We start from the raw sequence: 18,882 nt of genomic DNA on the forward strand, positions 1-18,882 counted from the left end.
GAATTCGAAACTTGAAACCTGAAAAGGCTTGTCACTAAGGTGAAATAAAAAGGAACACATTAAATGCTGGAAGTATAAGATCAAAATAGAAAATACTGGAAACTCATGAGCAACTTTGCCAATATCTCCAAAGCAGAAAAGGTTGTTAACAAATCTAACCAATCTTTTCTCCTTTCAGATGCTGATGAGCCAATGGCACGATCAGTCCAATGGAATGAAGATATATGTTTTGTGACCAGAATCCTGGCCATGTTTTCTAACATAGTAAAGCCTCCAAAACTGCTTCACAGCAGTATTATCAGACAAAAATTAACCTGTCCACAAAAAGGGATATTGGGCAGATAACCATCAGAAAGCTTGGTCAAAGAAAAAGGATTCAAGAAACAATATAAAGGAGGAGAGGTGCAGATGTTGAGGAAAGCATTTCCAGAGCTTGAAGCCATAACAGTAGATGGCACAGCTCCTAATGATTGAGGACAGGAAATTGCAATGCAGACAAAATCAAAAATGGAGTACAGCAGGATACTCAGATACAAAACTACAAGTTACAGGAATAGAGCAGCACGATAGCACAGTGGTTAGCACTGTTGCCTCACAGCGCCAGAGACCTGGGTTCAATTTCTGGCTTGGGTCACTGCCTGTGTGAAGTTTGCACATTCTCCCCGTTTCTTTCAGGTGTTCCGGTTTCCTCCCACACTCTGAAAGATGTGCTGGTTAGGTGCATTGACCCAAACAGGCGCCGAGTATGGTGACTAGGGGAATTTCACAGTAACTTCGTTGCAGTGTTAATGTAAGCCTTATTTGTGACTAATAAATAAACATTAACAGCTTTGGTGATAGTGAAGCCATGGAACCATCTGAACATAGATGCAACAATGGAAACTGTAATTAACTCAATAATAAAGCTTGTGTGGATGGAATGGAATAGAGATGTAACTCAAAAATAGACACTATTCGGGAGCGATGCAATGCAACTTAGTTCAAGGTTAAGTTATACTAGCAGGCTGCTAATATTCTTATTGTTGGTGCTGCTGAACTGCGAGGTTGCAACAAGTATTGGTCACATGCCAATTTCCTTACGATTGTGGCACAAAGTCATGGAAGGAAATCAAACAGTTTTTACATATTTCCTATAGATACATGCACAAATAAGATAGTCAGTCCATTTCATGCACCTAGGAACCAGATCAAGAGAGTTTGTAACAGGAAGCTAACTAAACCATATATTGCCCAAGATGGCACTGGAGCGTGGCGACTTCTTGCAAGCTGTGCCCGGCATACCTTCTAATTCTACACTTTACTCTCGTTCTATGCTTACACCCTAGCTACGACTATAACGCTACATTCTGCACCCTCTCCTTCTCTACGTATGGCATGCTTTGTCTATAGAGCACACTGTGTACCAATACATGTGACAATAATAAATCAAATCAAATCAAATCAGTGATGTGTAGAACAAGTGAGGGTGGTGTAGAACAACTCAGAGGGTGGTGAGTGAATGGAATCGGCTGCCGTCAGTGGTGGTGGAGGCGAACTCGCTGGGGTCTTTTAAAAGACTTCTGGATGAGTATATGGGGTTTAATGAGATTGAGGGTTATAGATAGGTCTGTAGGTTGGTAGGTGTTGATGTGATCGGCGCAACTCGTGGGCCGAAGGGTCTGTTTGTGCTGTAGTGTTCTATGTTCTAAGTGGAATGACATATAGGACAGGAAAATCTAAAGATTTCACTTGTTCCTGAAGGGACAAGTAAGAAATCTCTCAACACCAGGTTAAAGTCCAAAAGGTTTATTTAGAATCACGAGCTTTCAGAGCACAGCTCCTTCATCGGGTGAGTGGGAGATCCTCCACTTTGAGCTGGCGCTTTGTGGTGTCAGTGGTAGCCACGATGTGGAGATGCCAGCGTTGGACTGGGGTAGACACATTAAGAAGTCTCACATCATCAGGCCAACAGGAATCGCAAGCTTTTGGAGCGCTGCTCTGTCATCAGGTGAGTGCCACTCATTTGAATATAAATAAACCAGTAGGACTTAAAACCTGGTGTTGTGAGACTTCTTACTGTGCCCATCCCAGTCCAACGCCGGCATCTCCACATCATGGCTTAAGAGACTAAGCAGTGCAGTAATTTCACTTTCAGAACTGATTACAGTTCTAGCCTGGACCACAGATCTGAAAGGTTTTCCTTTCAGTTGCTAATTAGTAGCAAAAGAAAGAGTTTGAAGTTATGTATTGTCTTTTTGTTTCAGGAATGTTTCTTATTCAATATATCATGCTTTCACATTAAGGCACAGTTATGTTTTCTTTGTCTGTATAGAGCGCAAGAAACAATACTTTTTAATGTATGTTAATACATGTGACAATAATAAATCAAATCAAATCAAAACAAACCTAAACAAACTCAGCAGCCAATTTGCACACAGCAAGTTACACAAAGAACAAACTGAGTGATTAACTATTTAATCTGTTTTAGGTGGTGTTGATTGGGAATCATTGGTCAGGATAATGGGATAACTCTCTGCTCTTCTATGGATGATGTGATGGGATTTTTATGTCCAGATCCAATCTTCATTAAACAACTCATGCAAAGGTCATCTCCCATCTGCCTGCTCCCTTCTATCCAGAAGTAAGCGAGCAATATAGAACTACTCATTGTTAAAAGCAAGCAAATGGTTTGGAAGAAATTACTAACTTGACTGGAATCCGAGGAGCAACGTTAGGACTGGAAATGGTATTCACAACATGAAGGATCTGCTCAAGGGCAGTGAGCCCTCCACCAACCTGGAATCCAATTTGATCTGCATTATTCTGCAAGAAAGGAGAAGGGAAATCAGTCAGAAACTCCCAATAGTCACGTACCCAGCTCCAATTACAGACAAAGCACCGTCTCTTTCTTTTTTATTTGACAATGGTCTACATGAGCATCGAGAGCCGTGCTGAAATAAGAAACAAGTTGAGTTATTCAAAATGGACAATGGGGCCGCTGACTAGCCATTGACCCTTTATGTTAGAGGAACAGATTAATATATCATTTGGAGTTCGTGGTCCTTTCAACTTTATTTGTGATGGCATGCTGATCATCTCTGGTGAACCCAAACATTTGTGTATTAAACATGGCTATGAAGTCACCTGTTGCTTAAAGCATAGTCTATTTATATACATCCATTGACCTGGAAGTGGATCTAGCACAGATTTTTCTTTCCGTCCGTTGTAAAGATCCTGGATGAAATCAGTTAGGGTTAGTCTCAACCTTGTGCCAGGTGTCCACAAGTCCAAAGCAGAAACATGTCTGTCAGCAATTGTTGGTACTGATTTAAAGGTGAGACTTAGGGAGGAAGAAAATTGAAATAATGCATCTGTGCAACAAGTAAACCAATATGTGACATTTCCCCTTACAGCTAATTAGTGCAACATAGCTGACTGAGACTCTGTTGCTTTATGGTTATCATTGCAAAACATTCTATTCAACACCTCTGTTCTTCATCAACCCAAAATTTATTGGAAAAAACTGGAACAATCTTTGAGAAGGGACAGTGTTAATAAATAACAGGACTAACAGTGCCTCAGACTCAGATCAACGCCACATGCCTTTTGGCATGTGGTTTAATTTTTACAAGGTGAAAAGTGTTATGTCCTTTGTTGATTTATTATCCTTTGTTATAACACTCAGTTATAATTCTTGAGGCTTTGGCGTGAGAGAGACAAAAAACGTTTGGGTGTTACCAGTTACAAAGAAAACTCAATACTCAAAACAATACTTGGTTTTTTAAAGCTGACGATAATTTATGACCCTAATCCAGAACTCATCAGATAAATTACTTCGATGCTGCTTTCAATATGTGTGGAGTGTATAAGGATTTCACTGAAGCTCAAGGGGCATGCTACATAAGTGCAAGTGGCATCTGTGGATCCTAGTGTCCAATTCTAAATGTCCTGCTAAGCAAAGACAGTATTTTCTGATCTGTGTAGAGTTGGCTGGTGTCAGCCCTGATAGTGAATGAGGTTTTATGATTGGCATTAATGGCCCCTATAACATGGTTTGGGGGGTGCAGAGAACAAAAATAACAATAAGCCAGAGTTCACAGTCCTGAAGGTTATCCAGAAAAACACAGTGAATGGAAGTCAAACAAGGGCAGGATCACAGTACCTAAAATGTCTTTGGTGGACTAACAGTGAGACTGACTCATACTGGAGAGGGTTGTTGCAAAATTATACTCAATTAGAAAACTAAAGAATAAACACTGTAAGACTAACAGAGGTTAGTTATAGCCAGCATTCTCTGGATGACCAAAGATATTAAGGATACAATGAGGAAGAAAAGAGAGGCTTTTAGCAGGCTTAAGGACAACAAATCAGTAGAGGCATTAGTGGAATACAGATAGTGCAGGGTGGAGCTTAAAAAAGGGGCGGCATGGTGGCACAGTGGTCAGGACTGCGGTCAGCACTGCTGCTTCACAGCGCCAGGGACCTGGGTTTAATTCCGGCCTTGAGTCATCATCTGTGATGAGTTTGCACGTCCTTCCTGTGTCTGCATGAGTTTCCTCCGGATGTTCAGGTTTCCTCCCACAGTCCAAAGATGTGCAGGTTAGGTGGGTTGGCCATGCTAAATTGCCCCTTCGCGTCAGGGGATTAGAAAGGTTGCAGGGATGGAGTCTGGATGGGTTTGTGGTCAGTGCAGACTTGATGGGCCAAATGGCCTCCATCTGCACTATAGGGATTCTATGATTCTATAAAGCATTTAGGAGAGTAAAGTGGGGATATGTAAGAGCTCTGGCTATAAAAGTAGGGGTAATCCCAAGATATTCTACATCAATGGGAAGGGGATAACCAGGGCAAGAGTAAGGCCCATTAGGGACCAAGGATGCAATCTATAGGTGGAGCCAGAGGACATTGGTAGGGTGTTGAATGAATAGTTCACATCTGTCTTCACTCAAGAGAATGAGGAACTCAGGGAAAGACTCTGTGAGGTTCTTGTGCAAATTGACAGAGGGAGTGACAAGGTATTGGAGGTGCTGGCAGGCTGAAAGTGGACAAGTCACAAGATCCAGATGAAATTAATTCCAGGCTGCTGTGGGAGGCGAGGGAGGAGATTACAGGGGCTCTGACCCAAATTTTTAATTCCTCCCTGGCCATGGGAGAGGTACACATAATAAGAAGTCTCACCAGGTTAATGGGAGAGGTGCCAGAGAACTGCATATCAGCTAATGCTATTAATAAGGGCTGTAGAGATAAACCAGCGAACTACAGACCAGTGAGTCCCACATCAGCAGTAGGGAAACTATTGGAGAAAATTCTGAAGGAGAGAATCTATCTCTACTTGGAAGGTAAGGTTTGATCAGGGATAGTCAGCGTGGCTTTGTCAGAGGAAGATCATGTTTAACAAATTTGATTGAATTTTTTGAGGTGAGCAGGTGTATAGATGAGGGTAGTGCAACTAATGTAGTCTATATGGATTTCAGCAAAGCCTTTGACAAGGTCCCACATGGTAGACTAATAAAGAAGGCAAAAGTATATGAGGTACAAGGTAATTTGATATGGTGGATTCAAAAGTGGTTTATTTTTGGAGTCAGTGGTGATGATAAAAAGCTGCTTTAGTGACTGGAAGTTTGTGTCCAGTCATTTAATAAACAACATATGTGGAAGGTAGGATTACTAAGTTTGCGGATGACACAAAGATTGGCCAGTTAGTCAATAGTGAAGCTGAGTGTCTGGGTTAAAGGAAGATATAGATGGGATGGCCAAATGGACAGATAACTGGCAGATGAAATTTAACCCTGAAAAACGTGAGGTGATACAAGGAATTATTCAATGACCGCATGACACTAGAAAGTTCTGAGGAACAAAGGGACCTTGAAGTGTTGGTCCATAGATCTCTAAAGGCAGAAATGCACGATAGTGAGGTGGTAAAAAAGGCATATGAGGCACTTGTCTTTATCAGTCAAGACATAGGCTACAAAAGCAAGAAGTTGTATAAAACTTTGATGAGGCCACAACTGGAGTACTGTGTGCAGTTCTGGTCAACACATTATAGGAAGAATGTGATTTCACAGGAAGAGGTGCAGAGATGATTCACCAGGATGTTGCCTGGGAAAATTTAAGTTATGAAGAGAGGTTGGATGGATGTGGGTTGTTTTTGCTGAGCAGAGAAGACTGAGGGGCGACTTGGTTATGAGGGACGTGGACTGGGTGGATAGGGAGCAGCTGTTCCCCTTAGTTGAAGGATCAGTCATGAGGAGACACAAGTTCAAGGAGGTTTAGGGGAGACATGAGGAAAAACATTTTTACCCAGAGGGTGGTAACAGTCTGGAATGCGCTACCTGGGAGGGTGGTAGATGCGGGATGCCTCATATCCTTGAAAAAGTTCCAGGATGAGCTCATGGCACGTCATAATATTCAAGGCTAAGGGCCAAATGCTGGTAAATGGGATTGGGTAGATAGGAAGGTCAAGTGTTTCTCAATGCAGACCCAATGGGCTGAAGGGCCTCTTCTGCACCGTGATTCTGTTCTTCTATCCTCCTATGTGGTATTTAACCAAATAAAGATTTTGAATAGTAAAATGCAATTGAAACTAGTTGTGTTATTGGTGTTCATTGACAATAAGCATTCATACCAGGGTTAATTTGGATAATTCACTTTCACAGGCTATATATTAGAGAAACACACAATAAAGGCTCAGCTGTGCTGCCAGCACTTTTATAGCTCATTCATAAAATAGGCTTAAAGCTTGCCTTGCAGACCATCATTCTCAAAACAAGCCACCTCTACAAAGCAACAATATCAGGTCTAGTCCTGCCAACCAGCTACATTGCTGGGTGTGCTTGGTCTAGTGGGATGGCTGATCACCAGCTGCCACAAGTCTGGGAATACAGGCAGAAAATGTGCACAGCTTTATGATGGAGGTGAGGCGAGGTAGGCGTGTGAAACTTAGAATTACACAGAAGTTAAAACACTGAAAAAGGTCATTCATCCCAAGTAAGGCGCATTGCCCTCTCCTCACAAGTAAATAATCCCACTTATACTTATGCATCCTGTTCTCACATACCTTCGATCTTTCATCCACACATCCAATTTAATCTTGAATTTCTGACATTCCCCCCCACTCAAATGCTATGAAATTCTACAGCCTCTCGATTCTGAATGTCTCAGTTCCTCCTGCCTTCTCTTCTAAATCTCTTGCGTTTAACCTTGCATCAGCAGCTCCTCATCCTTGGCCACTCAAATAATGGGAACAGGTTCTAAGATGCTTTTATGTAATAAAAGGGCAGCTGATGACACTCATTTAGTTTTCCCATGGGCTTACTTATCTCGGTCCAGAGGAAGTGGAGATCCACAGTTTATAGTGGCAATTGCCATGGGAATCATTGCCTCAACCTTTGGATGCAGCTGATGGAGATTGGCAGCAAATGGGAGCAGCAAGGAGGAGTAAGTGGCAGTGAGATGCTAGTTTGGTACATTTCCCCTAGAATGGTATTGGTAAACTGTATATGGAGGCATGACCAGCAATATTTTTAGACCAAGCAGTTACTTATTTTGATAGCCTGATAGGCAATTATCTAGGATTACTTTTGAATTTAACCCAACCAGTGCAAGCTGAAATATATGAACGATGCAAACTTGACACTAATTGTCTTATTTTTAAAAAAACTTCCACTTTCTCCTTCTTACCTTTAGTCTTTATGATTAACATGAGCTTTTCAATGAACTTTCACCAACAAAATAAGTACATCCATGAATCCTGCTCCTGTGCACCCCAATTTTAACTGCTCCACTGATTCGGCCATGCCTTCAGATGGTGGGACCCTAAACTCTGGAATTCCTTCCATGAACCTCTCTGAGGACATTCCTTAAAACCTACATCATTTAGGGCGGCACAGTGGCATAGTAATTTGCATTACTGACTCACAGTGCCAGGGATCCAGGTTTGATCCCAGCTTGGGTCAGTATCTGTGCAGAGTCTGCACATTCTCCCCTGTGTCTGCGTGGGTTTCCTCCAGGTGTTCCGGTTTCCTCCCACAGTCTGAAAGACGTGCTGGTTAGGTGCATTGGCCATGCCAAATTCTCCATCAGTGTACCCGAACAGGCAACGGAGTGTGGCGACTAGGAGATTTTCACAGTAACTTCATTGCAGTGTTAATGTAAGCCTACTTGTGACACTAATAAAGAAACTTAAACTTCAAGTCCTCTACCCTTATATCCACCCTCACGTTGATTTGATGTCAAACTTTGTTCACCTTGCTCCTGTGAAGTGCCTTGAGACAATTTTATATGTTAATATGAATGCAAAACTGGTCTTGTTCCACTGAGGAGCAAAGTTAGATGCCAAACTCCAAATAGAATAAATCACACAGATCAAAAATCATCAGAGATATGAAAATGTTACACAATTAATTAAATTAGAATAAATGAATAACTGAGCCAAGTTGAAACTCCCTGAAATTGAGAATCAGTTGTACTCAGTGACAGATAGGAGGGAAAAGGTTACAAGCTTATAATTCCTTCTGCAGAATCAGAGGACTGTTCAAACTGCTCAAGTACAATATTTCTTTTGAAGGTTTGCAGCATTCTCTTTGCGCTCCAGCCAGTAAGAGGTGTGTGAGCATTAACTAAGAAACCTGCTTTGTGTAGTAATATCTGGTCCCTTTGCAATGCCATTTAAATGACAGGATAGATGGTGTTGGGTGGCAACCCAAAAGAAGCTGCAGCCACAAGTGTCCATCCAACAGTATATCCATGGTACACAGATCTGGAACTTGCTCAGTGATTGGAATGACATAAAACTGAACAAAACTGAAACTCCAAAACAGAAATTCCTTAATTTGTAAGTTAAAACAGATGAACACTTCTGCTATTCTGGCAGAACTGCCATCTTCATTTTGGTTTAGCAGGTGAGCTCATTCTCAATGCTTAGTTGCAGTCCAAATTTATTTTTTTACATAAATAGTGCCTTGTGGCATCACATGTAACTCCAAGAGACAGCAAAATCCATTGAAGGCTGGCTAATCAAGAATGGTTATCCTATCTAGAATCAGCTTTCATCTAGAAAAAGGTTGAGATTCCAACAACAAATAAAAGTAGACATTAGTGGAAATATAATTAAATCCATGCAATTACTGAATCTTAAACAAAGACTAATTTAATATTTGAAATATGTAGCCTCAGAGACTTAAATTCGACTGGAATGCACTGCCTCAAAGAATATTCAATAATTCTCAAAAATGTGTGGGGTAAATACTTGAAGGGTGAAAATTTGTAGGGCCATGGGGAAAAGAGCACAGGAGTGAATCTAATTACTAACTCTTTTGAAGAACCGGCACAGACATGTCAACATTCATCAGTTTATAAGTTCCCTTACTATAGCCTGTGGGAAGCCAAAGCACTGCAAAGTGTTCTCCTCAGAGTTTTTCATTGAAAAGCTCATGCTGCTCATTTGAACAGGTTAAACTACAGTGTTTGAATTAAAAAAACACTGCAACAATACAAAACACTGCAATATAACAGACATTAGATTATACAACAGAATGGATGTCTGTTAATAGAGCATTTTGTTTTGGTTTGTTTGTCATTGTTGCATTCACATGCAAGAAACTCACTATGAAGAGAGACTAAATAGACGGGGTCTGTACTCACTGGAGTTTAGAAGGATGAGGGGGGATCTTATAGAAACGTATAAGATAATGAAAGGGATGGATAAGGTAGAGGTAGAGAGATTCTTCCTGCTTAGAAAGGATAGCAGGACTAGAGGGCACAGCCTCAAGATAAGGGGGGGGTTGGGGGGGGCAGTTTAGATCAGAGTTGAGGAGGAACTTCTTCACTCAAAGGGTGGTGAATCTCTGGAATTCTCTGCCTGTTGAAGTGGTGGAGGCTACCTCGCTAAATATATTTAAGTCACAGGTAGACAGGTTTTTGACAGACAAGGGAATTAACCATTATGGGGAGAAAGCAGGAAAGTGGAACTGATCCACTTCAGATCAGCCATGATCTGATTGAATGGTGGGGCAGGCTTGAAGGGCTAGATGGCCTACTCCTGCTCCTACTTCTTATGTTCTTAAGAAAGTGTACATTATCTTTCCAGCTTGGAAAATGCTGCTGAATTTCACGTGTGTCTGAAGTTATATTAGAAATTGGGGCGGCACGGCGGTTAGCACTGCTGCCTCACAGCGCTAGGGACCCAGGTTCGATTCCGGGCTTGGGTCAATGTCTGTGTGGAGTTTGCACATTCTCCCCCATGTCTGCGTGGGTTTCCTCCGGGGTGCTCCAGTTCCCTCCCACAGTCCAAAGACGTGTTGGTTAGGTACATTGACTCAAACAGGCGCTAGAGTGTGGCGACTAGGGGAATTTCACAGTAACTTGATCACAGTGTTAATGTAAGCCTTACTTGTGACTATTAAATAAACTTTAAAATTTTAACTTTAGAAAAGCACAATCCTTTCAACCAGCTCACCAGTGCTATAAGTTTTATATTGCACAAACTGGTGTAGTGGGAGGAGAAAGGTAGGTGTGAGCAACTGTTTTTACGAATTGGGTTGGAGGAAGTATATAACAGAGTAATGGATATTGTGGTGTACAAAAACATAATAAATCATGAAATCATAGATGAAGACTTTTCTTGCACTGTAATCAGAACTGAGATGGGATTAATGTCTGGAAATCATCCTCAGGCCATCCAATACTGCATTAAAAAACACACTTCTGAATGTAAACATGCCAGATTGTAGAGCTAGCAGAAATTTCCTTTCTGAACAAGAGCAAAGATATTGAGTCTAATGTGTTTGTTACGGAAAGCAAGGGGAAGTCAGTGATGATGGGGAGAACAAGATTGTATGCGACACTGAATACATCTAATTTTCTAATGTCCTTTGAGGAAGGAACTCTGCTGTCCTTACCTGGTTTGGCCTATATGTGACTGCAGAGCCACAGCAATGTGGCTGCCCCTCAACTGTCCTCAGGGCAACTAGGGATGGGCAATAAATGCTGTCCCAGCCAGCGATGCCCATGTCTCACAAACAATTTTTTAAAAAATTTGAGCACCAATGGAAGGTGGAAGGCCAGCAAAAAGTAGCTAAATCTGAAGGCGATAGTGGTGAGGATAACAGTTTCATTAGCAAAAAATCTAAGTTAGAGTCAGAGATAGCTGATGTTCCAAAGGTGACAGCATGAAATCTTGTTGATTGACTGGCTGAGGAACTTGAAATCTCACAAAGCTTTATGAAAATTATTTTCTCTCAGGATCTGTATGATATTCAAACATCCCTGACAAGACCAGGTTAACGTTGAACAGGCTTATTTGGAATCGCAAGTTTTCGGAGCGCTGCTCCTTCATCTGATGAAGGAGCATTGCTCCAAAAGCTTGTGATTCCAAATAAACCTGTTGGGCTTTTACCTGGCGTTGTGAGACTTGTTACTGTACCGACCCCAGTCCAAAGCAGGCATCTCCACATCAAACATCCCTAGTCATTGTCCTGAGCTGGTGGTGATAGTGGGCTTTCTTAATTGCTGCAGTTCTTGTGATGTTCACTGGAGTAGAAGTACTCCGTACAACAATGTTAGGAAATTCCAAGATATTGACTCAGCAACGATGAAGAAATGGCAACATATGTTCAAGTCAGGATAGCATGAAAGTTGAAGAGGAACTTGGAAATGTTGCTGTAGCCATGACATTTCTGTTCTTGTCCTTTTTAGTGGAGTTTCAGTCGTAGCAAAGTGCTATTGAACTGAGCCTGCAATTATCCAGGTTGAGAACGAGAGATTTGACAGCGTGCATGGGGGTAAAGTTGCAGAGGGTAAGCAGGCTGAGGTTGTAGTGGAGGTCAATTGGAGGAGGTACAGTGGTAGCACTGCTGCTTCACAGCACCAGGGACCCAGGTTCAATTCCTACCTTAAGTCACTGACTGAATGTGGAATTTGCACATTCCCTTGTGTCTACGTGGATTTCTTCCGGGTGCTCAGATTTCCTCCCACATTCCAAAGATGTGCTGGTTAGGTTGATTGGCCATGCTAAATTGCCCCTTAGTGTCAGGAGAACTATCTAGGGTAAATTCATGGGGTTATGGAGTAGGGCCTGGGTGGGACTGTGATCGATGCGGACTTGATGGGCCAAATGGCCTCCTTCTGCACTGTAGGATTCTATGAGGCTGTGACTTATTCAAGATCATGCCACAAATGAAAAATAAAAATGCTGAGGATATATAACAACAGATATATGGACATACAGAAACATAATGAAATTAAAAGACATATCAACAAGATATAACAGTGAGAGAGTTTGAGAGAATGAAAAATTGGTAAACTTTCAAATGGTGGTCCAGTCGTAAATTTACACTAACAATAAGAAGCCTGTACTATACCAAACAAAAGTGTGTCTTCAAGGAGAGAAATCTCTGCAAATGCTCTTGGAATAAAGAGAGACAGAGAATGACAGATACTGCTGGAGAGGGAGAAAGGGGAGGCAGTGAGATTGCTTTAAGTGGAAAATATGGGAAAAAGAGGGAAGAGGAAAAAGAGCAAGAGGGAGAGACAGAGTCAGTGAGAGAGAGAGTCAGTGAGAGAGCGAGGGTGAGAGAGGAAAGAGAGGGAGCGAACTCACCACTGATCAGCACAACGGAAGATTTCGAGGGGTATTAATTAAATATTTTAAAAGTAATGAAGGAACAATTGTAATCGGGAGTAAAGTAGACACTCATTAAGGCTTTTTATTAACAAAAATGAAGCTGGCACTTCCTCAAACCCTCTTTCTATATTCCGTTGCTGAAATCTCTTGGAAAGAAAGAAATCTGTAAGGAGCAAAAACAAAATAAACACAGCTGCCAGGCAGAAAAACTGTAATAATGAGGTTCTACCACTCCCTTCACTCTTTCAAAAATGCTAACCTACCTGTTATTACCAGGGAAGCAGGCTGTAAGAGTGTGCTGCAAAACAACTCGAGATCCCCTCCCATTGCACCGTTCTTACTGGAAGGATTACAGGTTGTGCTTTAATAACACATCTCAACTACAGGCCAGCATAAATGATACCCTCAACCTGAACTATACAGTCAGGGAATCATACCCAATTATTAGCTAAAGTAACTATTACACAATCCAATTAAAGGGAAAACAGCTGTTAATTTTCAGTGGGCCGCTATGTATTAGTGACTCTGCTGGCTGGACTGGCTTCCACTCACAGTGCAATTTTGTCCTTGTGACCTATCAGGTGGTACATGCCAGTACCTCAGATGCAGGCAGCAGATGGGAAACAATCAGTTTAATGTAATTAGGATTGAGTTTTAGAGCGTACAGCATCTCTGACACCCATACAGTTACTATTTGTGACATGAATCGGTTTGGCATGACAAACTACCCACAGTTATGGTAAAGTTAAAAAAGACTTTATTCCCACTAAATTTAGGGTAATTAAATGCAATTACGCAGCGACCACAATGTGTGCATGATCTAATATCTGTACCCTGTCAATCACAAAGTCCTGCTCATCTAATCAGTCCCAGTGATGGAGGATCAAAGGACGGGGGTGAGGTATATTTTTACTTGCATTGTTCAGACAGAATAACTACAATGTCAAAGCAAAATTTAATTTTCTGGAGAATTTTGATCCAAGAATGCTGTTATTCTACAGACAAGTGCCTGTACAACACACAGTTCAGCTAACAGTATAACTCAAGCCTGCTGGCTGAGCGGATTCTAGTAGAAATTCATTGTTTCTGCATTATTTTTAAGTATTGGCCATCCAGAACAGAAGATGCTGTTGCAATTCCACAAATATCCTTAAATTGTTTGGTTTATAAAGATGCAAGAAAGCATTCCTCTATGTTATGAAAGCAAGTTGCTACAACTCAACTTTACCACTAAGGTCTCTAAAACAAAGTTTAATTTTCATCCCAAGCAATTAAATAAAGAACAAACAGTCCAGAAATTCCTTCTAGGGAAAGGCTTATGGAAATCCTGATTCAACTGATGAAGATCTTAGTGATCCAGGCACGTATTTACAGCAACTCAGTGATATATAGCTGAGTTTACCACCCCTCTGCTGCCTGACTGCCAGTGATTATATAAAAGGATTGCTCATTGGGCACACAAACCTGAAATACTCATGGTCTCAAATACAGAGAGTGAGTCAGAGGGAGACAGTGTGGGTCAGAGAGACAGGCAGCATGAGTTAGAGAGAAACAGTCTGAGAAAGAGAGAGACAGTGCAAGTTAGGGAGAGGGAGAGAGAGACAGGGAGAGAGACAGTGCGAGTTAGATAGAGAGAGAGAGAGAGAGAGACGGTGCGAGTTAGAGAGAGAGAGACGGTGCGAGTTAGAGAGAGAGACGGTGCGAGTTAGAGAGAGAGACGGTGCGAGTTAGAGAGAGAGACGGTGCGAGTTAGAGAGAGAGACGGTGCGAGTTAGAGAGAGAGACGGTGCGAGTTAGAGAGAGAGACGGTGCGAGTTAGAGAGAGAGACGGTGCGAGTTAGAGAGAGAGACGGTGCGAGTTAGAGAGAGAGACGGTGCGAGTTAGACAGAGAGACGGTGCGAGTTAGACAGAGAGACGGTGCGAGTTAGAGAGAGAGACGGTGCGAGTTAGAGAGAGAGACGGTGCGAGTTAGAGAGAGAGACGGTGCGAGTTAGAGAGAGAGACGGTGCGAGTTAGAGAGAGAGACGGTGCGAGTTAGAGAGAGAGACGGTGCGAGTTAGACAGAGAGACGGTGCGAGTTAGACAGAGAGACGGTGCGAGTTAGACAGAGAGACGGTGCGAGTTAGACAGAGAGACGGTGCGAGTTAGACAGAGAGACGGTGCGAGTTAGACAGAGAGACGGTGCGAGTTAGACAGAGAGACGGTGCGAGTTAGACAGAGAGACGGTGCGAGTTAGAGAGAGAGACGGTGCGAGTTAGAGAGAGAGACGGTGCGAGTTAGAGAGAGAGACGGTGCGAGTTAGAGAGAGAGACGGTGCGAGTTAGAGAGAGAGACGGTGCGAGTTAGAGAGAGAGACGGTGCGAGTTAGAGAGAGAGACGGTGCGAGTTAGAGAGAGAGACGGTGCGAGTTAGAGAGAGAGACGGTGCGAGTTAGAGAGAGAGACGGTGCGAGTTAGAGAGAGAGACGGTGCGAGTTAGAGAGAGAGACGGTGCGAGTTAGAGAGAGAGACGGTGCGAGTTAGAGAGAGAGACGGTGCGAGTTAGAGAGAGAGACGGTGCGAGTTAGAGAGAGAGACGGTGCGAGTTAGAGAGAGAGACGGTGCGAGTTAGAGAGAGAGAGACGGTGCGAGTTAGAGAGAGAGACGGTGCGAGTTAGAGAGAGAGACGGTGCGAGTTAGAGAGAGAGACGGTGCGAGTTAGAGAGAGAGACGGTGCGAGTTAGAGAGAGAGACGGTGCGAGTTAGAGAGAGACGGTGCGAGTTAGAGAGAGAGAGACGGTGCGAGTTAGAGAGAGAGACGGTGCGAGTTAGAGAGAGAGACGGTGCGAGTTAGAGAGAGAGACGGTGCGAGTTAGAGAGAGAGATGGTGCGAACTAGAGAGAGAGAGACGGTGCGAACTAGAGAGAGAGACGGTGCGAGTTAGAGAGAGAGAGACGGTGCGAGTTAGAGAGAGAGAGACGGTGCGAGTTAGAGAGAGAGAGACGGTGCGAGTTAGAGAGACGGTGCGAGTTAGAGAGAGAGACAGTGCGAGTTAGAGAGAGAGACGGTGCGAGTCAGAGAGAGAGACGGTGCGAGTCAGAGAGACGGTGCGAGTCAGAGAGAGAGAGACAGTGCGAGTCAGAGAGAGAGACAGTGCGAGTCAGAGAGACAGTGAGTCAGAGAGAAAGAGACAGCGTGAGCCAGAGAGAGAGAGACAGCGTGAGTTAGAGAGAGAGAGACAGCGTGAGTTAGAGAGAGAGAGACAGTGCGAGTCAGAGAGAGAGACGGTGCGAGTCAGAGAGAGAGACGGTGCGAGTCAGAGAGAGAGACGGTGCGAGTCAGAGAGAGAGAGACAGTGTGAGTCAGAGAGACAGAGACAGTGTGAGTCAGAGAGACAGAGACAGTGTGAGTCAGAGAGAGAAAGAGTCAGAGAGAGTGTGAGTCAGAGAGACATTGAGTCAGAGAGAGAGACACAGTGTGAGTCAGAGAGACACAGTGTGAGTCAGAGTCACAGTGTGAGACAGAGAGAGAGAGACACTGTGAGTTAGAGAGAGAAAGAGACAGTGTGAGTTAGAGAGAGAAAGAGACAGTTTCAGTTAGAGAGAGAGCGAGAGAGACAGTGTGACTCAGAGAGAGAAAACACAACAGTGAGTGAGAGGAGGCAGAAAAAAAGGCAAAACTGATCGAGAGAGAGAAAGGGTGGTGGGTTGGCATTGATAGCCATTCCAGCAGGAATAGCTGAAAATATTTGCACACTCTGCTTCCTCCTCCGTAGTCAACTGATAATAAAAAGAAAATCTAACGCTAAGTTGAACATACAAACAAGGAAGAGTAAGCCATTTGGCCCCTGGTGCCTACTCCATCATTTAGTAACATCATGATCAATCTATAATAACTTTAAATCTACATTCTACCTACTCCTTTGGTAAGCCTTCCAAGAATTTATCCACCACTGTCTTAAAATTTTCAATGACCCTGCTTCCACCACCTTTTCAGGAAATGAGTTCCAAAGACTCATGACCCTCAGATAAACAATTCTCATCTCCATTTTTAATAGATGACCCCTTATTTTTAAACTGTGGCCCCCAGTTCCAGATTCTTCCACAAGTGAAAACATCCTTCCTGCTTCCAGCCTGTTCATGCATCTCAGGATCTGAATGTTTCAATCAAGTTGCCTCTAATTCTTCTAAGCTCCAGTGCAGTGGATACAAGCATAGCCTGTCCAACTGTTCCTCAAAAGACAATCGCCCAATACAGGCATTGGTGCGGTAAACTTTCTCTTAAAAGCTTCCTACGCATTTACATCCTTCCTTAAAGGCAGTAGCACAATGGTATTGTCACTGGACTAGTAATCCAGAGACCCAGGGTAGTGCTCTGGGGTCCTGGGTCGAATCCCAGCAAGGAACATAGTGGAATCTGAAATCAATAAATAATTAGGAATAAAAAAATCTAATGATGACCACAAAACCACTGTTGATTGTCGTTAAAAACCCATCTGGTTCACTAATGTCTTTTAGGGAAAGAAGTCTGCCATCCTTACCTGATTTGGCCTACATATGACTCTAGAGCCACAGCAATATGGTCGACTCTTAACTACCCTCTGAAATGGCCTAGCAAACCAATCAGTTTAAAGGCAATTAGGGATGAGCAACAAATGCTCATCCAGCCATCGATACCCATATCTCAAGAAAGAATAAAGAAAAGGTCAGAGCATTTTAGATATTTTAAAAAGACTATTTTAGGTGTAGCAGAGAAACCTTATTGTATTTCATACAATACACATAGCATCTGGACCAGTGATTCACTCTCAATAGATAGCATTTCTAATCAGCAATTGGACATTTACTGACAGAACATTGTAGAACTTAAGTTATCAAATTTGCCATTTCTGATTATAAAATTAATCAGATTTTCAGCCTTAAAGAAATCTCACTGCTTGCAATGGTGTGACGTTGACAATCTGATGGCAGGATTGGAAATCATCCTCATGACAGGACAACAAGCACTGTGAACATTAAAGAGTCTGGAAACATCAGCAAGCTCAGCTGCTCTCGGTGCTGTAGGGGAGTGGGAAGCACTGGAATGAAGGTGGATCCCAGGACAGTCTTTGGTCTGAGAAGTTCAGACAGTTCAAGGGTTGTCCATAAACATTCCAGATCAAACAGTTAATTATAATGGCTGTAGTAAGAGGACAGTTTACAACCAATTAGTTTGCTTTAAATCCTCCTCTTTGATTGCAGGCTGGGCTGAATTCTCTCAAAGCGGATTGTTGCAGGAGTTAGTCTAATATCTGAATTATGTCTGGGATACGCAAAATGACAGAGCATAGAAACTAGCTCAGACAATTTTAAAACTGGCTGAGAAATACAAAAAAAACTGGCCTGTTATCTACAAATTACAGGCTAACCAGCTTACTTTGGATTTGCCAGTTATCAAGGGAACACAAAATAGAGAAGCAGAAAACAAGGCTTAGATAATCAGACAATAGCCACAGGTCAAACAAGCCTATCAATTCTTGATCAAAACAACCCGCTGATACAGCTAGCTCAAAGCCTTCTTGCCCCAGAAACCATTTATACTGAATGTGTATCGTGACTTTCCTTGCTAATATTTTCCACCATTCATTTATTTGTTTTGCAGAAGAAAATTTCACTATTAAAAAGAATTTTCATTTGCACAATATAATTTCATAACTAATGAATTCATTTTAAGATAGTGACTGTTGTTATGCAGCAGCTAATTCGCACACAGCAAGACTGCACAGACAAGGTGTGATGAATGGCCAAGTTATGGTGGTGAGGGCTGAGGGTTGAACGTTGAACAGGTCATTGGGAAAGCCTACCACTTAGAAATTAACACTGTTCAGTTGGCAGCACTCATACATCTCTGACAGGAGACAGTGGGTTCAAGCACCACTATGGGATTTGAACACGTGGTTCAGGCTGGATTTAAGGGTAGCAATGAGGGAACACTGCATTGTTGGGAACTGACATTGTTCCAACTTGATATTAAATCAAAGCCCTGCTTGCTTGCTCAAAGGTAAAAGATCCCGTGACACTAATTCAAGTAGAGAAAGCAATTCTCCCAATGTCTTGGTCATTTGTCCTTCTTAACCAACATCACCAAAAACAAATAAGCTGATCATTGCTCTTTATGGGGATAACTATACACAAACTAGATACTCTATTTCCCTATGTAAGCAAAATTATACTTCAAGGAGTAATTTCTTTGTTCATGAGACACTTTGGATGACCCAAGGATATGAAAGATGCTATATAAAGACAAGTTTCTTTTCCACCAAG

The 18,882-nt window shown here is 42.5% G+C and overlaps 1 protein-coding gene across 1 annotated transcript in view; it reads right to left on the reverse strand.

The window, feature by feature from the left end:
• Positions 1–18,882, reverse strand: part of scaper (S-phase cyclin A-associated protein in the ER) — a 359,135-nt gene that overhangs the window by 123,972 nt on the left and 216,281 nt on the right. The window contains exon 23 of the mRNA XM_080216291.1: positions 2,687–2,802. Coding sequence (XP_080072417.1) covers positions 2,687–2,802 — 116 coding nt within the window. The remainder of the gene's footprint in view (positions 1–2,686; positions 2,803–18,882) is intronic.

Source organism: Carcharhinus amblyrhynchos, chromosome 32 (genome assembly GCF_965287045.1).
Source record: "Carcharhinus amblyrhynchos chromosome 32, sCarAmb.v2.hapA, whole genome shotgun sequence".
Classification (NCBI taxonomy): Eukaryota; Metazoa; Chordata; class Chondrichthyes; order Carcharhiniformes; family Carcharhinidae; genus Carcharhinus; species Carcharhinus amblyrhynchos.